The sequence below is a fragment of the Podarcis erhardii genome (genome assembly GCF_964252035.2).
Source record: "Podarcis erhardii genome assembly, chromosome: 1".
Lineage (NCBI taxonomy): Eukaryota > Metazoa > Chordata > Lepidosauria > Squamata > Lacertidae > Podarcis > Podarcis erhardii.
This window is the reverse complement of record NC_138497.1, coordinates 67,205,375-67,230,900: the sequence shown is the minus strand read 5'-3', so window position 1 is coordinate 67,230,900 and position 25,526 is coordinate 67,205,375. Positions and strand designations below refer to the sequence as shown.

Sequence of the window (25,526 nt, the reverse complement as noted above, 5' to 3'; positions counted from 1 at the left end):
TCAGGAGTTGTCCTTCCAGTGAGCACTCAGGGCTGATTTCCTTAAGAATGGATAGGTTTGATCTTCTTGCAGTCCATGGGACTCTCAAGCGTCTCCTCCAGCACCATAATTTAAAAGCATCAGTTCTTCGGCGATCAGCCTTCTTTTATGGTCCAGCTCTCACTTCCATACGTCACTACTGGGGAAACCATAGCTTCAACTATATGGACCTTGTCAGCAAGGTGATGTCTTTGCTGAGCTCAATAGAGGAATATTATGACTTGGCATAAGGTAGATTCCTACGTTCTTACCTTTTTCTGGCCTATCATTGCTTTCAGCTTCCCAACTTGTAAGGAGGACTGTCTCCCAAAAAGGGGATGGAGAATGAACACATTCCCAACAGCAATGTATCCTTTGAACAGGACATACACCCTGAATGGTCATGTACTTTCTGACATATGCAAGGCCTCCAAAATAAAAACAGCTAATAGTGCAAACGCTTGTTGAGTGCTTAAGGTAGCAGAATTCCACCCTACGCCTTTCAGAAACAACTGCTTTCATAGCAGGATTGTGGGTGGGGCGTTTTGAGTGCTTCGGGTTTTTTATGGTAGCATTGTAGCTTTCACAGATGTGACAATAGCTGAGAAAATGGTGTCCAACATTTGTATGCATTTATGTGGGTGGGCAGAGGCGACAGGAGAGTGGAAGGGGGAGGGGAGGCTTTCTGTAAACCCTATAATTTAGATGTGCACAAAGCTTTACATCCTGGTAGGAAAAAAAATGTACATGGTGTTAAGTTTGTGCCAAAAGCAAAAATGATAATAGCTATGTACTGCGCTGCCCCCGCACAACAGTTTAGCACTGTATTATACTGCTAATCATTCTCACTAACAAGTCGCAATGAAGGAAGCTGCTTCCGTTCAACAGGCTTCAGTCTTTTGACTTATACTCAAGAAAACTCATCCGGTTCTCTTTTGACTCAAATTTTTAAATTTTATGCGGCAGCTTTATGTTTCTTCACATTTGTATTACACAGGGAGTCGAAAGATTACGACGTTGCCAACCTTCCCCACCGTAAGAAACTTCTCCCAGTATTGTGATCCTAGCTTTTGTGGGACTCTGTAGACAACTGATGAAAAATAAATTTCAACAATTAGCGTGAATTGAATTTCAAAGCAAATCTGCAGACTTTTCTTCAGGTGATTGGCCAATTTTAATGTACCACTAGGCTTCTGCAAGAACAATATGAGGAATTTAGGTAAGTCCCTTACATCAAGTCAGACCACCAGTCCATCTATTTCAGGACTGTCAACTCCAGGATTTTAGGATTTCCAAGCCTACCTGGAGATGCCAGAGACTACCGAGCTACGTATTCGTGCTGTGTTCTATGCACCCAGCATATCTAACTGACACTGAGTTGCTTCATAGGCTAGAACAACAGGGATCCATAGCCAGAGTGAATGTTTGTGCTGGTGTGCTAACATTGCACAGTGGACCTAGATTAAAAGGGAAGCTATGCATGTATAACAGCAGGTGCATAATGCCTTTTTGATTGTTTTGCAGCAAGTCTAAACTGGGCCTTGGGAATTTTGAGGGAAGCAAAAAAAGAAAGAAGAAAGAAATTTGAGATTTCTTAAGCACAAGTGGTTTCGCGTGCAATTTATTTATTTGAAAGAAATTCAAAGTGGCTAACTATTTTTTAAAAAGAAGTTATAAAACAGAAATCATTTCACAACTCAACCAAATCATAAAGCAAAATATTAGCATACCAGAAGAATCTGCAAAACAGCCATCAAAATTAAACATAAAAATATCAGCCAGTGAGGCACTTCCCCAACTTTACAATTCTATGAATTTCCCCCCACTCTGTAGGAAGTCTGGAGAAGCCCTTGCACTATGTACGTAAAAAGGGTTTCCATTTCTGCAGTGAATGCACTTCTCCCAGTTTGTGCCTCCAATTATTTGCACATCTAACCACCAACATATATATATTCTGACCATCACACCAGGAAAAAATAATGTGCAATTAGTGCTGAAGATGTTAAAAATGGTGCAGCCAGCATTCTTGTGCAGCTGAAGTGTTGGCATGCAAGCACTGGCTTTTCAAGACAATGCAATGCCCATCCATTTTACATGTGTGGAAATTGATTGGAAAAGCAGGCTATGTCAGTCATTCTGTGGGCTTCCTGTGGATATCCAAAAATGTAGGGGGGAAATACAGAGAACTGTGAAAACAAAGAGGCACTGCCTCAGGCATTGGTCTCCCCCCACCAACACCAGTGGTGTTACAGACTGTGGCCTTTCTGTCTTCTCCCTTAAGAGCAACTGATAACCCATGTCTATGTCCAGAATATAAAGCACATGCAGCTTTCTATAAGCACATGATGCTGCTGTTATTTGTTGGTGGAGGTTTTGAAATTTACGGCTGCATTTTGATGGTATAAGGCTTTGATCAGAGCTGTTGGCTGCTGTTTTATATTGGGCTTTTATTGCAGAGTGTTTTAATTTCGTTAATAGCATTTAAAATTGTTGTTACCCACCCTGGGATTATCAAAGTAGTGAAGGGCAGGATATAAATAATAAATAAAATAAAGGAAACGATATATTGCCTCCAGGCCATTGCCTTTAAAATGACACTTTGTGGAAACCTCACTGCAAATCAGATGAACAGTTTTAGGGCCTTTCACATAACCACTGAAAATTACAGAGGATAGGGAGGGGGAGCCAGAGATACTGATCTGATTTTCATGTTATGGTAACCCAAACTATAGTTTACCAAGAGCACACGAGTGTGCTGGTTCCCAGAAAGCAGCTTACACTCACTTTGCTCCCGCCGCCAACCCAGTGCTTTTAGATCAGGGCTCCATGACAACTAAGCCAAGGTTTGGTTTAGTGTGTCATCTGAACATGGGATTGTGGTGAAGTTCTTGCCTCCTTAACCATCATCTACCAAGGCAAGAACAACATTAACTGATAAATCACTGATCATGGATGGCATCCACCTGAGATGTTATGTGGGTGAATGCCACCAATGTTGACTATTCTAAGTGAGAAAACATCCCTCTGCCTGGAATAGGGAACACAACGTCAGTTTTTGAGACTGACTCCCCTTTCCTAAATTTTATTCTTCTCCCAAGGAAGAGCTATAGCTCACAATATGTAAAGTAACTAATTACACAATAAATAGCTGATATTATCTGTGGTTGTCCATTCCCCCGTCCCTATCTAACTTTTTTTCAAGACCTGTAAATGCTTTGTGAACCACCTCTTGTCCATCATTGAAGATCTGCTCACAATTGGTAGTCTGGTAGTCTGGTGTGTTCTGCCTCTGATCATGCTATCCAGTTGCCAATGGAAGTAAAGGGAAGATACTTTCCTAAAGATGACCTGTACCATGAGAGTCTTGCAAGGGGAGTCTCCATACTGCTGACTGGCAAGCAGGCCTGGTTCAACGATACCCTCACCCTAGCAATTGACCTTCCTGTGGTAATTTTCTCATACCTAGAACCCCTTGCATGAGTCAGTGCCGTCATGAAGTGAGTCTCTCTGTTCCTATGGTCAACTACCAATGGTGTGAAGAGTAGACAGGAAAGTCCAATATGTTATGGCTCCAACTCACTTAGTTCAACTAAGTGATATGTTTGGGGCTGATGGTAATTGAAAACTCTCCCTGTGGGTGCTGATCCCTGTGATGGGTGTAACATTTAGCCTAGTTATGTTATGGGAGTGTATGACAGAGTGTATGACAGAGACAAGAGAGCTGATAGTAGGTATCCCATGCTGCAGTTCTGCCCAGTAACTGACTAGGGCTCAGAGAGGCTTCTGTTATTTAGCCCCAGAAGCTCAGAGAGGCTTCTGTTATTTAGCCCCAGCCATTTGGTAACAACTGGAATACATGCTGCCAAGATCTTTCCTGTGGTTGCACTAAGAACAAGCAATTTCATCAATGCTGCAAACTCTTCAGCGGGTTTAAAAATCTTGGTCATTTGAATCTGTATTGTGTCTTTAGGGTGTGCCAGCTACCTTGAGTGGCAATGACCAAAAATACATAATTTAAGAAATAAAAGACAAATCTGATGTTATACACACACATTTGCACACACTGCCATGCTGTTGGCTCATATACGTGAGACATGAAAAAGCACCACAACTTAATAAAGTACGCTATATTCAGCAAGGTTTCAACAAAATGTTTGAACCATAAACTGACTTACTTCAAAATCACACAGCCCGTGCCCAAAGGAGGCGCCGTCCAAAAGACCTGAATGCGGGTCCTTCTCCTCGGTGTACTCTCAGTAACAGCCACAGGACAATTACTCATGAACTGTGTCTCTTCTTCATCTATAATCTAAAGAAACATAACAAAAATATATTTCATTACAATCATCCATATCATAGTGTCTGAAAAGACTGGATGCTATACAAAATTATACCATATGTATATATGATATAATGATTAGGAATGGGCCATATTAGCCACTAAAAAAATCTTGGTATAACCTCATCCCTTGAAATTCCAGGAGTTGGTTTTCTTTTAAATTCAGGAGAGCCACAGAAAATCCAGCATGTGGGTTGGGGAACTCTGCAAAGACTCTAGGCCTTGACATAAGTTAAATGAGCTATGTTAACCCTGGGTGGAATCCAAGTGATGTCACTGTGTTCACATGATGGCTTTGATCCAGTGACCACATCTGCTGATAGAAGAAGACAAAAAGTGGGACCTGCAAGGAGCAGAGAAATCAGAAAAAACTTTCCCTTCCTCTTAAGAACCCAAGAAGAGCCCACTGGATCATGCCAAAGTCACATCTATTCCAGCATCTTGCTCACACGCTGGCCAACCAAATGTCCATGGGAAACCCACAAACAGACCTGGAGGGCAGCAGCAGACTCCCCACCTGCAATTTCCAGCCACTTGTATTTTAGAGGCATACCACTCCAACAGTAGAAGTAGAACACAGCTATCAGTGGGCATGTTCACTGGAATGAAATCTGTTCTGTGAATGCAAAGGCATAAGTAGCATTCCACCTCCTGAGGCCAGCATATAGGGCCAGCATATATTTTGGGGATTCCCAGGATTTTAGAATGATGTGCTCTTTCTGATCCATGACCAGCCTTTGGGTAACTCCCCATCCCAACTGAGAAAGAATCAAATCAAAGTAACCCACTCCCCTTTTTATACCAGTGATACTCCAGTGGAAAATACCTTAAATCTACTGCAATTTTGGGGGGAGATAGGACAAAAAATGGTTTTCTACACTTATGCAAGTATACATTTATGTGAAACACAAATAATAAATAGAACTAGGTTTATTTTCTCCTGTATGTTGATTTAGACAGGATAGTTGTTTTGTTTATATCACAGGTGATTTTCAAATATCAGCTGTGCTAGGCAAAAGAAGAGAAAATAAAACCAAGTAAGGAGAAAGGGGGGGGGAGAGAAACAATCACCACCTATATAAATAGTAGGTACAGAAAAGCTGGTCTTTAATGTGCCATTGATTTAAGGCTAAGTTCACCTTGATAATTACAGGAAGAAAATAATAAAGCATATATTGCTTCCGCTATTATGTGGCAAGAATAGTAGCACGGCAGAGGAGTAATGTTTCATCAAACTGCACCATAAAATTCTACTAAATTCAAGGTCTTATAATAGCACAAATAAGATATAAATCATATTATCATCCCTCTTGGCACCCTTGGCTTCCAGATATCAGTGTCTGGGTCAAGGTGTATAAATCCTCCTTCATTCTTAAGGCTGAATGGAGGGGAAACAAGAGGGAGAAGTCAGCTTACATTCACCATGAATACAAGATCTAACAAAGATTTTCAGCTTCTGAAACTCTGGGACTATAGAAAGTAGTTTCTATACATTTCTTCAATACACCTGTGCTGTCTGAAGTGCACTTGTCTTTATTTGCCTATTGGTTCTAATATTTATATCCCACTGTTGGACATGGATTTCAAGGTGACTAACAATCAACATCAATCAAACCATTTTATGTTTATTTTACAATAAAGACAGCAATAATAATACAGCAAGAAGCAATTAAAAGCAATGAAAATCAGATGAGTAAGAGCAATACAACAAAGATAGAAACAAAAGAGCCCAGCACACATCCTGAAAAAATGAAAAGGAAAACTGTAGAAAAGCCCACGAGAACAGGATGGATCCTGCACATCACCTAAAATATAGCAATGGAGGTGTCAAATCTATGGCACCCTTGCGCTTAGGGATGGAGGGCCATATTTTGGATGCCACCTCTGAGAAGGCCCATCCTCTCCCTAATCCAGCGATTCTCAACCTGTGGGTTCTCAGATGTTGTTGTACTACAACTCCCATCATCTCTGAGCTCTGGCTTTGCTAGCTAGGGATGATAGGAGTTGTAGTCCAACAATATCTGAGGACCCACAGGTTAAGAACCTAATCTCTGATAATGGGGCTACATGGGGAACTGATTGCCAGTCAAGGCCACGCTGCAAAAGGTCATTCTTCAGTTAACCCCATCCCAGGCCATTTGGAGCTAGCTGTGTTATGGGTTGTGTTATGAAAGTGAAATTAATCCCAGCATTTGGCAACAAGGGTCTTTCACCATCCCTCATCATTGTTCACGTCCATTATATATATATATATATATATAGTGGTACCTCGGTTTAAAAACAGTCCTGTTTATGAACAATTTGGTTTACGAACTCCACAAAACCAGAAGTAGTGTCCTGGTTTGCGAACTTTACCTCAGTCTAAGAACGGAATCCAAATGATGGAAGGGCACTGGCAGTGGGAGGTCTCATTAAGGAAAGCACGCCTCGGTTTAAGAACGGTTTTAGTTTAAGAATGGACTTCTGGAACAGATTAAGTTCATAAACTGAGGTACCACTGTTTGCTTCCATAGCATGAAGAAACTTTATTCTGGAAACAACCTAAATGGAATCTGGGAAGTCACACGGCCTTCATTTCCATCTGCAGAATGGGGATAATACTGATCTGTCTTGAAGAGTTGTCATAAAGACTACTGAGATAAAATGGGAAATATTATTGCACTTCCCACTGCCAACAACAGCCATGGTGTGTGTGTGTGTGTGTGTATGCATGTATTTCTGTACAGAACAGCTGCCTTGGATTACAAATAAAACGGATACCTTTTCTTTATGTTGATGGGCACAGATGTAGTTTTGAGCTTCACAGATTTACTCTTCAGGAAGAATAAGACAGCCCAAGAGACCAATAAACCATCTATTTTGGCTGATGTAGAAACACATACTCAGTCTCTGCATGGCAAATTTCTTTTGGAAAATCTCATGGTTTACATTGAAGTGCTTGCAGGAACAAAAAGGCCACATGTTCAAATTAATGGAATGACCCCCAGAACATTTTTAAAAGGCTCCTGTGCAGTCTCATGCACTAACTTTATGCCTCTTAAATATCACATGACTGAAAGGAAATACATTCCTGGTAGCTTCATCCCATTTTCTTTTGCCCTTTGTGTTCTGTATAAAAAGGACCGGGATGATGAGTTCCTGCCTCTCAGTGCTCACTGCCTCCCAGAGGAGGAAAAATGCTTTCTTTATGCATTTTCTCAAGTTATTTTAAGATGCAATGCTGGATTATGAAAGACTGAAACATAGTCAATGCTTTGCTAAATGGACAGGTGCTTGTCCACTCAAAATTTATTTTAGAGTGCTTTGAAGAAGGTTGAGATTCCATACTGATTCTTACAAGAAATTGTTTCAGTTACAGATAGGTAGCCGTGTTGGTCTGCCATAGTCAAAACAAAAACAAAAAAATTCCTTCCAGTAGCACCTTAAAGACCAACTAAGTTAGTTCTTGGTATGAGCTTTCATGTGCATGCACACTTCTTCAGATACACTGAAACAGAAGTCACCAGACCCTTCTATATAGTGAGAAGGTGGGGAGGGGTATTACTCAGAAGGGTGGTGGGATTGGGTGATTGGCAGATAGCTGTGATGAGCCTGTCACTATCACTATCACTATCACTATCACAGCTATCTGCCAATCACCCAATCCCACCACCCTTCTGAGTAATACCCCTCCCCACCTTCTCACTATATAGAAGGGTCTGGTGACTTCTGTTTCAGTGTATCTGAAGAAGTGTGCATGCACACGAAAGCTCATACCAAGAACTAACTTAGTTGGTCTTTAAGGTGCTACTGGAAGGAATTTTTTTATTTTGTTTTAAGAAATTGTTTGTTTTGCTTTTTCTCCCTCTTGCTGAAAGGGGATTTGTGAATGACAGAGTCCACTTATAGAACTGTGACTTTAGATTCCGAAAAAGTTCCCAACTTTTACTGACTTTTAAAACTCAGATATCAATGAAGACACACACACACACAGAGAGAGAGACCCTATACAGTATTTCATGTCAAAGAGAAACACATATTCAGGCAAGGTAACACTAAAAGCATTTCAAATTATTATGTACCTAATGTAGTTTTATGAATTCTGTAGTAGTTCTGTATCTGCTTTAGATGCCCATACTTATTTAATACATAGTCTCATTATGTAAAGTATGGTAATTCAGATTTTGATTACCCATAATCACTGTCTATTTCCTTTGTAACTACACATAAATGTATCCAGCATTCTTATTTAACAGAGCATCTGATTGCCCAAGCATTATGGAAAATGTTATTAATTGTATATTCAAGGCGTAATTTTATATACAAGGAATTATTTCATCATTTTGCCATTAGAGTTACTTTTCTCAGCCTGAGCTATTGCAATGTGGTACAGCAATTTGAACATCCTGAGACAATGTATGGTATGTTTAATGCACAAAAAGGCTAAGTCAGTAAGGGAAAGGTTGCTCACCTGATTTTGGGGGAGCCCCCTTTCCCTCACAGCCCACCCCATTCAGGAGAGTCCTCCAAACCTGAGGGGAGCCTTTTCCATGGGCTGCTGGGGCTGCCAGGGAAAGAAGGAAGCAGGAAAGTCAACTTTTGTTGCTGTCATTTTGTGCACATTTCTCTGGATTAAACCTACTAATTAGATGCCTTTTGTGTTTTAATCTTGTATTTTTATGCTGTAAAACGTCCTGAGATCTTTGGATGAAGGGTGGTATAAAAATTTAAAATAATAATAATAATAATAATAATAATAATAATAATAATAATAATAATTTGTTCTTCTTGTTGTTGTTGTTAAAAAAATAGATCAGGGTCCCCAAACCACAACTCTGGAGGTCTAAAGGAACTGTTATGGGCACCACAAAACACTTATTTTACAGAAGAAAATTTGGTCAGGCCCTTCCAAATGCCAAGCAAAAAAACTGTATGTACTCCCTGCAAACAAATGAAACATGGACTAAAAAGAGTCCAGCTCCCTCCCCCCAAAAAATGTAGCAGCAGCAACAACAATTTGATTACTTATGCTTTGTCCATCTGGCTGGGTTGCCACTCTGAGTGGCTTACAACACATATGAAAACATAATAAAATGTCAAACATTAGAAACTTCCCTATAAAGGGATGCCTTCAGATGTGTTCTAAAAGTTGTGTAGTTCTTTATCTCCTTGTCATCTGATGGGAGAGCATCCTGGTTCCCCACTTTTCACAGTGAGGGAACCGCCAGAAGGCCCTTGGAGCTGCAGCTCAGAGTCCAGGCTCCTTCAGGTATACAGGGCTAAGGTCATTTGAAGCTTTAAATGTCAGCACCAACATTTGTGCTCGGAAACATACTGGGAGCCAGTGTAGATCCTTTAGGACTGGTATTCTATGGTCCCAGTGGCCACTCCCCACCAACCAACCACCCTACAGACAACCACCACAAAATGCAAACATTCAATTTCTAAAATATTAATAAAAATAGGGAGGGGGGCTTAGCAGGTGCCAGGGTGTGTGGGTCTGAGAGTGCCAGTCATGACCATTGCACTATATAAACAAGCATATAAAATACCACCACCCTCTTTCAAAGGGACTGCTCACAATATTTTTTTTCATCAAAGCTACAGGTGGACAATGGAATGGGAAGACAAAGATAGAGATTTAAAAGTGCAGACACAAACACAGTAAATGCATGAGTTTCTTAGGGGGTTGAAATAATGATTCAAACAACCTTGGGAATGGAGTAAGCTGGGGAAAGATATTTAACAAGATCATAAACATACAATTTAGTCAGAATCCTGCACTGCTGAACATAAAATTTTGATATGGTTTTTCATTTTTCTTTTAGTACAATCAGCTTGCCTAGAGTGTTTAGTTTTGCAGATTGCAGCAGGAAATATCCATCTACAAGATTTATTCTGATTCCCCTTGGCTCCGATCTAAACTTTCACGCTTACTTGTAGCTCTTATGCAGCAGTTACAAACAACAGGTTTAAGCTGCAAGCATGAAGAAACTGGCCAGAGCAATGGTCTGGATCATCATGAGAAGTACTCAAACTCAGAACTCATATAAATATAATGCCTGCTCAAAGGACTGTCAGGTGATACAGCTTTTGTTAGGCACTTCACTTCTTGTAAGGAGATGATAGATAGATGATGATGATGATGATAGATGATAGATAGATAGATAGATAGATAGATAGATAGATAGATAGATAGATGATAGATAGATAGATAGATAGATGAGGATAGATAGATAGATGATAGATATAGATAGATAGATAGATAGATAGATAGATAGATAGATAGATAGATGATAGATAGATAGATGATAGATAGATAGATAGATAGATAGATGATAGATATAGATATAGATATAGATATAGATATAGATATAGATATAGATATAGATATAGATATAGATATAGATATAGATATAGATATAGATATAGATATAGATATAGATATAGATATATACAGTGGTACCTTGGGTTAAGTACTTAATTCGTTCCAGAGGTCTGTTCTTAACCTGAAACTGTTCTTAACCTGAGGTACCACTTTAGCTAATGGGGCCTCCCACTGCTGCCACGCCGCCGGAGCACGATTTCTGTTCTCATCCTGAAGCAAAGTTCTTAACCTGAAGTAAGCGGAGTGTGTAACCTGAAGCATATGTAACCTGAAGCGTATGTGTCAGGGCTGCCTCTAGGTCCCAGCTCACAGAGGACCAACGCCAGGCTGATATTATGTACAAAAGTCTTTATTGAAGTATAATTTCCATTTTAAAGCCAGAGCGTGCAACCCTACGTCTAGACTCTAGATCGTCGAAGTCCCCTCTGAGTCACTGCCCCTTCCGCACCAGTTTAAGATCCTAGCCCGGCTCCACCTCCTGTGCTGTTCCTTCCTCCTCTGGGTCCTTCTGCCCCCTGGGGTTTCCTCCCTCCTGGACTCTTCTGACGCTGACCCCCCTGAGTCTTGCCCTTCCTTCCGGCGGGCTTTAGGACCTGGCTCCCTATCCGGGCTACCTGCTGTGCCGCTCACCTGTACATTTGAACTTGGCGCGCGCGCCCAGCCGGTGACTTTCCTCTTGACCGTTTCCCCGCTCTCCGATGGAGGCGTGGCCAATCCTGACTCATCTCCTCCCTCTGGTGGTGGGAAGACTGGTCCCGATGCCTGGGACTCCTCCCCCCCACTACGCTCTGGTGGGGAAGCTGGTCCTGATTTCCAACTGCTGCTCAGGGAGTCCCCGCTGGCCCCTTCCTTCTGGGGTTTCCCCCTTGGCACCCCCCTTGCCCTGGCCATCGGCGCTCCTCTCTGTGAATCTTCCGATTCGCTGGAGAGACTCGTGGAATCTCTCTGACCACTGTCACTGCCTACACCCCCCTCGTATTCCTCCTCCTCACTCTCCATTTGCTCCTTCTCCTGTGTCTCTGCTCCTGAACCCCTGACAGTATGTAACCCGAGGTACCACTGTATCTGTATATATATTCTGAAGGTTCTTCCTCTTCATTGAAATGATGCTTGTTGACTTAAATCAATTGAAACTTGAGCCTGCTCATTAAACTAGGGATTACCAGTGTGGCATATGCAGGTGCAAGGTTGCCTTTTAGTTTGCCTATGATGGCATCCACAAAAGCCCTCAATAAATATCTCCCCAAGAATCCATAAGGCATGAGAGGATGTTCTCTCTTCCTGCTCAGTTCCTATTTTCAATACAGTCGTACCTTGGTTTTCAAACAGCTTAGTTCTCAAACATTTTGGCTCCCGAACGTCGCAAACCCAGAAGTGAGTGTTCCGGGTTGTGAACTATTTTTTGAAGCCGAACGTCTGATGGGGCTTCCGCAGCTTCCAATTGGCTGCAGGAGCTTCCTGAAGCCAATCTGAAGCTGCGCTTGGGTTTCCAAACTTTTTGGAAGTCGAACGGACTTCCAGAGCGGATTCCTTTAGACTTCCAAGGTACGGCTGTATCTTGGCCTATCCTACATTGGACATACTCTCTTAAACATGCCCAATTTTCAATTGATGCTGGGATTGAATACCATTCTGCACAGAAAAGAGGGGCAAAGAGCTTCTCTCTGTGAGCAACCTTGGTGGTGGCTGATGTAGGTTGCCTTTCCCCTCCAGTGATGGGAGGAGCTGGCTGATGGGGGAGCATTCCTCCACTGTTATGTGATCCTCAGGAATGTCTGCTTGCTTGCCCAATTCCATTGCCAGTTCCATGGCTCTTCAAAAGGAAAGCCAAGGGAGTGAGGACAGACTTTGGCCCCCTGAGCAAGGACAAAGTGCTCTTTGGCAGATTACAAGCAGCGAGAGATGCTTTGGGTACCAATGCCCCTTCAAAAGGAATACTCATCTCAGGGAGTTTCACCCTTTATCTACCCGTACGTCATTCTTGTGCTGGGAAAAATATATATTACTTTCTCCAGGCTTTGGGAAAAATAATTTGGATTTGGATTTAAATCTGCTGATGGAATGCTTTAAAAATTATGTCTTTTTACTTCTACTGTTTTAATTAATGTTGATTGCTTTAATTGGTTTTATTGTTAACTGCCGGAAAGTATTACCTCTTAAGGGCAAGACACAGGCATATTTAAATAAAGAAATAACAGTAAATACATAGTCCCAAAGCCTTTCTCATTGCAATCATGCAGTATGGCACGTTATGCAAGGCACAGTTATATAAAAAAAAAAGGAGAGAAGAAAAAGCTAGAGAAAATTTAAATTCTTCGACTTCCGGGTCAGCGCCATCGGCAGATGGCGGAGTTCCTCCGACCAGAGGAACGGGCTCCGTGAAAATTGGGTCTTCCCGCTGCGGCGAAGTCGGGGACCCGCTAGAAATCCCAGGCAGAGAAGCCTGGGAACGTGGGGTTCGGCAGAGCACCAAGAGCGCCTCCCCTACTCACGGGGAAACCCCTCTTTGGGGCTCCGGAGCGGAGTGGGGTGAGCAGCGCGGTGCTGCGAACCGATTGCTACTTTCACGGAGGGAAGCCGTACAGCCATCACCGGAGAGCGCTGACTTTTTCCTGATGACAATTGGACTCTAAACAAGTACCCGTGAGTAAAAAACGGAAGATTTGATTAAGAAATTTATGAATTAGGCAACGAAGCGGGAAGGTCTAAACAGGAAGTCCGCCTTCCGCTTTTTGAAAATAGACTGAAGCAAAGACCTTGCAAGCTAAATAGCCTGGGAAGCTGATTTAAAGATTGAAATTTCCTGCATTTACAACCAATAAAACCCCCTTGACAGCAGGAGAAAGGGGGGGGGGAATTTTGATCGTCTAAGCCTGCAGAGAGAGAGTAAAGGAATATAAGTTTCCATCGTCCTAAACCTGGGGACGGGGTGTCAGGACAGAAATTGTTGGAGATGTCCATTGATTGAAAGCGGAACATCTTGACAGATAGTAAAAAAAAAAAAAAAAGAGAGAAACAAATTAATTTCAACGCTGCTTTCTGCATTTTTGTACTTTAAGGAAACAAAGTATTTGAAAATCGAAAGTAAATTTCCCTTTGTTGGATACAGTTTAAAGATGGTCGTAAATAGAAATTGTTTCCCTAGAGGGAGCTTGTCAGTTTGTTGCTGCAGTTTACAAGGAAACTTTACAGTTTTGAGAATCAGACCGTGGGACCAGTTACTTGACCTTGAACAGAAATGTGCTGGGAGGAAGCTCTGGTGTCTGCCCTTGGCAAAACAAATGCTATGCTGAAGCAGTTGCATGAGAAAATGACCTTGATGAATGAAAAGTTGGACTGTATGACTGCTGTAGCCAGTGAATATGAACTAACAGGAAACAAAGATAAAGAAATCCTACAGCAACCAACTCAGGAAACTGGCTTGACAGGGCAAGTCCAAGGGCAGATGAAGATGGATGAGGTTGCAATTGCACCTCAAATGATACAAATAGGGAGATCCAAAGTCCTGCATGACCAAAAGCCGCAGTATTGGAAGATTGAACTTGGAGTGTGTTTGGAAGTGTCTGGAGTCAAGGAAGCTCTTAGCCCTGGTGGGACTGTGAAACAACTTGACAACTATTTTTGGAATAACTATTTTTTGGATTACAAAATTAATCTAGGGGAGTGGGACTCTGGGGAATGGGTTAGCTTGATGAAAGAAAATGGAGATTACTACCGGTTGGAATTCCCCGGAGACCCACCCCTCAAGGAGAAAGGGAAGAAACTACAAAAGAAACCAGCAAGGGACAGGGAAGGGTGCAAGGATAAACAGGAACAAGAAAATCTGCAGAGGGGGCCTAGAAGAGACTCAAGGGCCTCGGACATTAGAACACCAGATTGATGGACTGGATGTAACGGTTAGAAAGGACTGACATAACCCGAGACCAGGAAAAAGGGACGTTGGATAAAAATAGAGGAAAGTTTGCAAAAAAGAGAATTTCTTTCTATATTTGGAATTAGTGTAATACTAATGAAATATCAGGGAATATGCTGGAAAGGAACTAATTGGCTTTAGTAGAAAGGTTTGAAGGAGTTATGTATAAATATGGTTTAAATTTTGAAATTTTATGGTTTTTAAGGTAAGATAAGGTTAAAGAAATTAACGGTAAATTGGATAACAGAATATTGTTAAGATAAATTATTTAAATAAAAATTGAGAAACATGGGAAGAATTTGCTGAAATAATGAATTAAGTTAGAATACAAAAAGGGAGGTGTGAGGAGGTCTAAGAAACAAGCAAATGAAAGGTTGTAATTTGGATTTGTATTTTTCTTTTTATCTATGTTTTTTATTCTTTTTTCTCTTTTGTTGCTGTATTTTCCTTTTTTCCCCCTTCTTTTTTCATCCTTTTTTATATGTTTACGTATTTTTGAAATTTTGAATAAATATCATTTTAAAAAAAAAAATTCTTCCTTTCTCAAGCTCTCAGGCAACTATTAGCATATTTCCCTGTATTAAAGTAATAGGTTCTTTCCAGAGCTGTCAAGTCGTGTTGCAAAGGTTCTCGTAATGTCTCTCTTTCTCACCACTTCTTCTGTTGCACATTTCTCTCCATTCAGTCACTTCATTCTCCAATGGTGCTGGCAAATGTCTCCTGAAGAGGGAAAGTGTTAACTGGTGGGGGTTCACCATATCGCCCCAAATCTCAGGATTATACTACAGTTATTTGTAGTTTACCAAAATGGATTGCAAGGCAATGCTAGCTCCCAGGTTTGGAGGCTTTTCAGTCACAAACATTATGCTGCCCCATAGCTCTTTACAGCCCAATTTAACTGCTGCCCTACTGCTTACACAGGTTGTGGCAATGCGGACGTCACTCAGATCCCTACGCCTCTCTATGCAGAAGTAAATCCCATTGTTTTCAACTGTGGGTAGGACTGCAGCCTTTCTGTTTCCATTAAACAGCTTCCCATTGTAATGCATTCCTTTAGTAATTCTGATAGGTAAACATACAGTTTAGGGATGAATTTTAAGCCCAGCCCAGTGGGACTTTATAGCACAACAGGCTGACTGTTGCTTCTGTACACCTGCCACACACAACAGCTAGGACAGGAGGTGCTGTGGGGGCATGGATTGGGCCCAATGCTGTCCATGATGGCAGCAGGGCCGGCTTGGGATCCAGTGGGTCCTGGTCTGGCTTAGCCCTGTCTTAGCCCCAGGAATCAGGTCTTTCTGCTGACTCCCACTGACAGAGATCCTGCCAGCAGCACTTCTTCCTGACCACATATTTGGTGGGTGGAAAGGGGAGTTTTGCCCCAACAAAGTAACTCTGAAAGCTGTGTCAAAAACAACAACAACAACCCAGACCAATGCAAAGGCATTTGGATTGTTCTGTCAGTGAACTACAAAGGCAGTGCAACCCTATTCATGCTTTGACGAAGTGAGTCCCTCGACAATCAGTGGGGCTTATTCCCTGGTAAGTATGTTTAGGGCTGAAACCTTTTAGGGCTAGCAACTAATCAATGTTGGAAATGAATATTTATTCATATTTGGAAAAAAATATTTTCAGCAAAAGATTTGAGAGCTGACCAAGAAAATTGTTGCTAGTACTTCTTATCATGTAGTTATTTTATTTTTTATCATAGTAAAGATAAAGAAATTGAAAACATGCTCAGCCCTTTTCCCATTGCACAGATCAGGGAACTAGCCCCAGTTGACCCTATCTCCCTCTGGAGCTACCCTGTTCTGCAAAAGGGAGCAAACTCCTCTTTTAAACCAGGCCAAGGTTTCAATGTGAAGCTTGCCCGCAGTTCTTCATCTTTTTTTTCTTCCAACACTAGTCGGCCTGTCCCTGAAAAGCCCTGCAATAAGACACATACTAAACATACTAAGCTCTGTGGAAAATACTGTAGTGTAGAGTTGACACATGATACTGGTATGAGGTTGCTTTCACCAATTACATCCCCCCTTGGCCTGCCTTGCTTTGCCTGCTGGCTTTGTAGACATCACATTATAGATAGTCCTGTGGAGCTGAGTTTGCCTATATTGTGGAGTACGCAGTGGGGACCACTTTGTCCATCCTGGAGTAGGGGGCACAGGGAGTGCATGTGTAGATGCACATCACAAAACAGAGCTTAAAAGCCTGCACTATCCCTCACTCTGAGGAAGGCGGTCCTTCTTTAGAGTAAGGGATTCTGGGTAAGGTGGCCCAGCAAACTGCCTGCATTGTATGTATGTATGTATGTATTTATTTATTCATTTATTCATTCATTCATTCATTCCCTGCCCATCTGGCTGGGTTTCCCCAGCTACTCTGGGCAGCTCCCAACAGAATATTAAAAACACGATAAAACATCAAACATTAAGAACCTCCCTAAACGGCTGCCTTCAGATGTTTTCAAAAAATCAGATAGTTGTTTGTTTCCTTCACACCTGATGGGATGGCATTCCACAGGGAGGGTGCCACTACCGAGAAGGCCCTCTGCCTGGTTCCCTGTAACGTTGCTTCTCACAGTGAGGGAACCAGCAGAAGACCCTTGAAGGAGGTCCTCAGTGTGCAGGCTGAATGATGGGGGTGGAGATGCTCTTTCAGCTATACTGGGCCAAGGCTGTTTAGGACTTTAAAGGTCACTTTGAATTGTGCTCGTAATTGTGCCATTTTGCCAAAGGCAGCTAGTAAAATTGATTGTGAAGGAAGCATGGTGGGTGAGGAAAGGAGGGGGAGAAGTGGCAGTGGTGGAAGAGGCAACACAACCCTTTGTCACCTCATATTTAAAGGAAAGCTGCAGTCCCTGCTTGGCTTGGCTGCCTGGGTGCTGTGTGGGGCCCTGAATGTGCACCTCTTAAGTCTGGCCCCAGTGACGTCTCTGCTTACTCTACATTAACCCCAAAATGTTGGAGTTTAGACAGGATAGTATCAACTAAAGCAACAGGTTGGTTACAACAGGGCAGTGGGACAGGGACCCATAATTAAAGTGGGCTTGCACAGGGGTCTAAAATTTATTCACTCCAATGATTTATCAGTACTTTCACTCAAACATCCATTAGAATGTCATAGTTGCCTTTCTGTTGTGCGAATGTTATTTCTCCAGGGTAGAACCTACATACGCAGAATAAGGAAATATCCCTTTCATTAATTTTAGCCCATCCTTTTCCTTTCAGAATTTCAAGACACCACCATTTCTTCTAGCAATGTCTTGCAATTGTGCTTAATAGATCATAACAAAAGAAACACCGTCGTACTCTATGAATGAACATTACGGCAAGAATATACACTGCTGTGTGGATGTAAGAAAACAAATCTGAATGAGTGCTGTTGCTTTAACTGCATGCTGTATGTGATTGATATTTGTTCCTTCGGTAACATAATACTGTTGCCGACTTTATAAATCACCAGGGAACTCAAGTGACATATTGTGGGAGATAAGACCTATTTATCCAAAGAGGCACTGTATTACCTCACCATCCCAGAGCCATAACTCTTGACACCACCCTTAGGCAAAACAAATCCAGCTCCTCTAACTTCTTTTGTTCCTCTGCTTTACCCACGCTCCCTGGGTTTTAATACCACAAGCTAATGGCTCTTGGGAAATAAAAGCAAACTAAAGTGTAATGGGTAGTGAAATCAATTGACAAATAAAGTCAATTTGCTAAAGAAAAATAAAATGAAATAAGGAGTGCCAATGGAGGTGAATATTAAGAGCAAAGAATGAGACCAAGAGCTGCCATGTACACAGAATCACTCACACCAGGGATCCTTAGTGCTCATCTACATTTATACCTATATATAATAATCAAAACTCTTACAAAATGAGTATACCTAACAGCTCAGAGCCATTTCCCACATGCAGGAGGAACTTGGATTTTTGACTCAGCAGGTTATGTTTACATGTAAAAATAATTACAGGGAGAGTAGTGAGAATAGAGGTGCTGTAAACAATAAATGCTTATTATTATGTTAGTAAAGGGACCCCTGACCATTAGGTCCAGTCTCGAACGACTCTGGGGTTGAGGCGCTCATCCCGCTTTATTGGCTGAGGGAGCCGGTGTACAGCTTCTGAGTCATGTAGCCAGCATAACTAAGCCGCTTCTGGCAAACCAGAGCAGCACACAGAAACGCCGTTTACCTCCCCGCCAGAGCGGTACCTACTTGCACTTTGACATGCTTTCGAACTGCTAGGTTGGCAGGAGCAGGGACCAAGCAACGGGAGCTCACCCCGTCATGGGGATTCGAACCGCCAACCTTCTGATCGGCAAGTCCTAGGCTCTGTGGCTTAACCCACAGCACCAACCATGTCCCTACACATTTCAGCTTGCTATAAAAAGTAGAATAAGCAACATTTTTTTAATGTAAAAAGTTTTCAAATACAATAGTTTATTTCAACAGAACCTCCACTGTCAACATATTTTCATCAGCATAAAATGCTCATGGCTAAAATCAGTAATTTCTTACAGCACATGGGTGGAAAACCTCCCATCCATGGTTCAATCTTGATTTGCCAGGGGGTCCATGTTGGCACACAAGGCCATTTCCGCCAAAACATGTCCACTAGCCCTTCAACTGATGTCACTGGGTGACATTAGCTGATAGATGGGGAGTAGGGTAACACCCTGGTAAAGCAATCTCCTGCATCCAGCAGGATTGAGGATTCATCAGCTAATGAGAGGAGGGTTCAATCCAGCTGTGTGCTGCTTCACCAGCATGTTCCTGGCAAGTAACAGGCTGGCGAGGCAGGCCCCTCCCGCCATCCCTGCAGGTCAACATTCAGAGACCTTGGAGGTCAAAGCTCCTAAGAAAACTACAGCAAACTCCAAAATGATATACTTGCCAACAGACTCTGGTGTCTTCGCTTTGTGGGAAAGAAAGAAAGAAAGAAAGAAAGAAAGAAAGAAAGAGGGAGAGAGAGAGAGAGAGACACCAAACAGGGATAATCATCAAATTACCAACCCCTTTTTCCAACAACTGAGATATACTTCTCCCCCACCATTTATTTATTTTTTTGGTTCACATAAGAATTATCTTGTTGGATGACACCAAAGTCTATGTAGTCTAGCATTCAATTTCCAAAACAAAACAAATTCCTTCCAGTAGCACCTTAAAGACCAACTAAGTCAGTTCTTGGTATGAGCTTTCGTGTGCATGCACACTTCTTCAGATACCTGGTATCTGAAGAAGTGTGCATGCACACGAAAGCTCATACCAAGAACTGACTTAGTTGGTCTTTAAGGTGCTACTGGAAGGAATTTGTTTTGTTTTGACTATGGCAGACCAACACGGCTACCTATCTGTAACTGGAACTATTCAATTTCCAGTAAGAGCCACTACTCACAAGCCATGTATGAAAGTGCTAGTCATTATATAATGTATATTTTCTTCAGAGGTAGACTGCCTCTGTACATGGAGGTTTCATCTGACTGTCACTGTCAATCACCTTTATTTCATGTGACTACCAGGCCAGTCTCAGTGGAGTCCCACATCTAGCTTCACACTGAAAGCACACAAGAGTCTTTGATGGGCCCTTTGAATTTCTCTCATCCCAATGGTCTAAGCTAGTAGTTCTCACCAAATCCTACTGCAGGGAATTCCACACGTCATTAATTCTGTATGTCATTAATTCTTCAGTGTGTGAAAAAGTGCCTGAATTAACTGAGTGTCCTATGGGCCAGGTATTATGAAAGAGGAAGGGGAGTATTTCTCTCTACACTGCTCATGCATCTAGAAAACTATATTAGTCATTGTTTTCTAAACTAAAATGCCCCCAATACTTTCCCTCTATTCCCAAGCTCATTTTGTCCTTTTCCCAGTTCATTTCTATCCCCCCCTTTTTTTTGGAAAGGGGCCAATATACAATAATCTTTGTGTGGTCATACCACTGATTTATATCATGGCATTTTATGATACTTTAAAAAAAAATCACTTTCCCAACCCTTTCCAAAATTAAATGTGCTGCTGTCACGGCCATAGCAATACTGTTTTGACATTTTCAAAATAAACCCCCCTGTCCATTCCATTTCTGAATGTCTTTATAGGACAATATTGGTTCTGGAATGCACCAGTCGCACCAAGCTATGGCCAAGAAAACCCTTAATTGCTGGATTAAAGTGTGACAGAACATGCGATGGAGTGGCAGGCGCCACAACTTAATTGCAGCTGGGTAGTTCTGGTGGTGTTGGTAATAGGCTGCTGCTGAGAGCTTAATCCCATCGTCTGAAATGGGCTTGTTCAATTAATTTCTCACTACAGCAAATCATTCGTTCTGCTCAGTGCCCACATTTGTATATAATCGATATCTTTTGAGCAGCCCATAAAAGACTTGAAGTGTAGTGAATGAACCCCTGTAGATTCATACAAAGAACAGCCGTCTTTGATCCCTGTTTGCATTGAAGGCTTCTCTCCTGGTTTTCTTTCTTGGCTTTTGTGGCGTTTATGTGATTATTTCTAACATTCCAGGCACATCTAGTGCCCAGGTGGGTGCATTTCCCGTGGTTCTCAGTTACAATAATTCCGGGTGGCCTGTTTGGGGTTCTAAGGGGAGGGATCCCGAATATTGCAAAAACTGCAGTGTTGTTGCCAAGCCCCAGGCATGTGATTGAGGCTTGCAGACTATTCACACAGTCTGATTCTATCATTCCTCTCAGCCCATAGCTGCATAGCTGTAACAGTAAGCCCTAAAATTAGCCCAAGACTGCAGCTGATGGCCACAGAATTAAGTGCACGGGGAATCTGTTATCTTAAGCAGAAAACAGAAATGTGAATTCTGTGAAATGGTGACAGTCATTTTCAAACCGGTAAACTGTCTCACTCACAACTAAGGATGGACAAATATGTCCATTTTCATTTCTTTCAGTTCAGTTCTTTCAGTTTCAGCTCATTTTTTCCAATCTTAAATTCAGTTCTCCACATTTCCAAATAAGTTTGTGATTATATTAAAAAACTAAACTAATGAAAATTCAGCATTTCAATGTGAATTTTTCCTTAATATGCATTTGTTGGTATGCAGTTTTGCTTGATATGCACATTTTTTTGCAAATTAATTTTGTCTAAAATCACACATTTTGTATGTTATTGTCACTAACTTATGAATTTTAATGCACACTTTGCCTCAGCATATGTATTTATGTACATATTACTTGGCTGGGGAGCTGCATTTCCAAATTCAGAGAAGTGCAAATTCAAAGTATGGCATTGTTTTTGCCCCCATATTGTTTTGGGCAGTAAGTTTGCCTTCACATACAAACTGAATCAAATCTGTACTCACAAGAGAATTCCCATAGTGCTTAGCTAAATGCCCGCCTAGCATCCAACAGAACAGTTTCAGTATCAGACTGCCCCTCTGTAATTACTGTGCAATTGGGAGGGAAAACCCCTACACTTAAACCTGCTATTTGTCCATGAACCTTCTATTCCCGCCAGTTAAATTATACACTTCCCATGGTATGGAGTCTGTTAGCTTAGTTTCGCTTGTGCCACAAGAAAGGCTGGTGACAACAAAACACAGAGAAGCCATCAAAAGAGCAACACATTGTGCTGTTGTATTTGTTCAGCTGACTGTGAGGTGGTCCAGCCTGCTTACCTACCAAATCTCCCACTTTGAGCAGGAAATACTTGATTACAAGGCTGGTCTGTCCTATCCCTGCTGCCACCCACTTTGCAATCTAAGACCTCGTCAGAAAGATTCTAGCATTGCAGGGGGTTGGACTAGATGGTCTCTTTCCAACTCGTGGTCTCTTTCCAACTCTACAGTTCTATGTTTCTGTGATTTCTGATCCAAGCAGTTTCCCCTTCGCTTGCAGTTTGGCAAATGGAGGAGGTTGGCAAGAATGGAGTTTGCTATGTTAAAGCCAAACAATTCCTCTAGGCAGAACCGGAGTTGCAAGCTGTGTTCAGCAGGACTTACTTTCACGTAAATGTACATGGGCAGGCACGAAACCCTTTGCATTTGATAAGTAGACTAATTAAATAACATTTTCATTGATTAATCAATTAATCAGTTAAAAGGCAGAAGGTTAATCAACTAAAACATCTTTAATTAGCTGCCTAGTCTCATTTAAAACAATTCTTGCAGTGCACCCTGGGTTACTAGATTAAAGTGGACCTCCTTGGAAGACTTCAACTTCTTTGAAACTTAAGATAAACTTTACCGTTAGGTGCCGGCGCAGGAGAATAATAAAGATTTAAATCTATTGTTCAGTGTTAAACGTGGATTTATTAGAATATTTATATTTTATCTTGCCATTTAGCTTAACTTTAAGAATAGAGTGGGTGAATGCATTCCATTGTGACCTCAATGGAGACAACCTTGGCTGTGAGTCCTGTGCAGGCCTTTTCCTACCTGGCGTAGGAGGGCGGAACGACTGACTCTAGTGACAAAGGTTTTCTCTTAGTGCAGACCCAGGTGATCAAGCCAGAGCTTCCACAGTTGCCGCCAGCCCTGAACTGGCAGGACTGGCAGCAACAGCCGTAGATATGGTAATATTTTATTCTCTTGCTAATTATGCTGTTTTAAATGCGCATTTTATATTTGACTTCATTTAGTAATGTTTTCTTTAGAACTATTAAAACATAGGTTTTTTGTTAACTTGGCTGCACTAAATGTGCGCTCTGTAGTTGATCTCCTTTGTAATGTTTTATTTTGAAATCTTTAATAGGAAACTGAAACAACGATCTTAATTATGCTGCTTTGAATGTACGCTTTACGTTTTACTTTCTTCAGTAATGTTTTATTCTGGGATTGTTTTATTTGATGTTTTACTGTGTTGTAAACCGCTTTGAGATCTCTCTTAAATATATGAAATGGTATAGAAATGAAATGACTTGGAAGAAGAACATGTATGATTATGATGAAGTGGAGAGGGCATATACTAGCCAAACTTTGATCTAGTCCTAAAGGAAAACATAGGAGCCTGATGAATGAGGCAAATGTCCTTCTAGTCCAGAATCCTGTTCTCACAGTGGCCAGCCAGGATGCCTGTGGGAAAGCAGAACCCAGACACAACAGTACTCTCCCTTCCTGTAATTTCCAGCAGAGATAGAACATTGCCATCAATGTTAGCAGGCACTGGTAGCCTTCCCTGAATTTGTCCAATCCTCTCTTTTTTTAAGCCACCCACATTGATGGCCATTCCTACCTCTTGTAGGAGTGAATTCTGGGAACCAGGAAAATGAGCACTTAACTGGCTGTGCAAATATGAAGAAACTGCCCAGGCAAGAGGAGGCACCTCTTTCCTTCCTCTCCTCATTTTTTCCCCTTCTCCATTTCGCTTCCTCTCCATGCCACTATCAAGCCACTAACCCACAGAATCTCGCTCACGTAGCATGCCACATGTCTAGCTGCCTCCTGACAGTCAGTCTCCCAGTTTTGCAAGAGAGCGGTTTCTGTCTCCAGTTAGCCATGACTCAAAGGCGAGGGAGAGGTTGCTTGGTGGAATGGAAAGAGGAAGCTTTTTAGGGGGGGTCGTGTAGAGGGAATAAGGAAGGGGGTGAGATGAGTTCTCTTCCACCATCCCCAGTACATTCTCTCCATACAAATACACATTTCAGTCAGTCAAAAACACTCCAGGAGGGTGCTAAACAGGACAGGAGAGGGGGATAGCCTGAGCCCAGACAGAGAGACCTGGAGGGCTGCATTTGGTCCCTGAGCCTGGTATTCCATGATATTCACGCAACAAACTAAAATTCCTTAGAAGAGCACCATTTTATGGTTTGCCTCAGCAGCAAAATGTCTTTGGTCAGCCCTGGTTGCAACCTTTGAATGTCTCCTAAAACCTATTCTACTCTTTCCATAACAGTAAGCTGATCTCTGCCCCCACCCAATTTTTTTAAAAAACAATTTTACTGTATGGTTTTATGTGTGACTATGGTAAACCACTTTTGAATTTTCTATATTCTTTTTTTCTTTAATAATAAAAATTGTGCTCTGGGTTACAAACACTGGATTTTTTAATTTTATTTTAATGATATCACGATCTTGCTTGGTGGTAAAAGCTTTGATGTAAAAGTAGCAACAAATAAATAAATAACCCATGTAACATTTATCTTTCTCATCAAAGGCTTAGTTTAGAAAATTCACCTCCCACTGGCACAAGCAGATCCCTTTGACTTCTGTTGACTGTTTACAAAAACAGAAACAATTAATCCATGGCTAAAATCACCCTTGGGAAAGAAATACTGTTGAACTTGAATTACAGACTTTGTTTTGTTGAACTGAAAAATTCATTTATCTCTTGAGAGGATCTCACAAGTCTTCAGCATTACAGCTTGCATCAGCGTTGGCTGCCAAATGAGCAATGAAAGCAGAGCCGAAGAAATTATAGGAATAAGAACATGGATGGGGGGGGTGTTTTGGAAATGGAAAAGCATGGTAAGCAGTTGCCATAAGAAACCATACTCAGTTAGACACCTTGGCCTAGCAAAGTCTTATGGATTAAGAGGAAGTAAGAGAATGTCAGGACTGGAATGAGCTCAGAAGACATGCATAGGTAAAGGACCCCTGACAGTTAGGTCCAGTCACGAACGACTCTGGGGTTGCGGTGCTCATCTCGCTTTACTGGCCGAGGGAGCCAACATTTGTCCACAGACAGTTTTCCAGATCATGTGGCCAGCATGACTAAGCTGCTTCTGGTGAAACCAGAGCAGCGCACAGAAATGCTGTTTACCTTCCCGCCGGAGCAGTACCTATTTATCTGCTTGCACTTTGACATGCGTTCGAACTGCTAGGTTGGCAGGAGCTGGGACCAAGCAACAGGAGCTCATCCCGCCATGGGAATTTGAACCACTGACCTTCCGATTGGCAAGCCGTAGGCTCAGTGGTTTAGACCACAGCG

The 25,526-nt window shown here is 41.8% G+C and overlaps 1 protein-coding gene across 1 annotated transcript in view; it reads right to left on the bottom strand.

The window, feature by feature from the left end:
• Window positions 1–25,526, bottom strand: part of SPON1 (spondin 1) — a 283,364-nt gene that overhangs the window by 223,256 nt on the left and 34,582 nt on the right. The window contains exon 3 of the mRNA XM_081834772.1: window positions 4,194–4,327. Coding sequence (XP_081690898.1) covers window positions 4,194–4,327 — 134 coding nt within the window. The remainder of the gene's footprint in view (window positions 1–4,193; window positions 4,328–25,526) is intronic.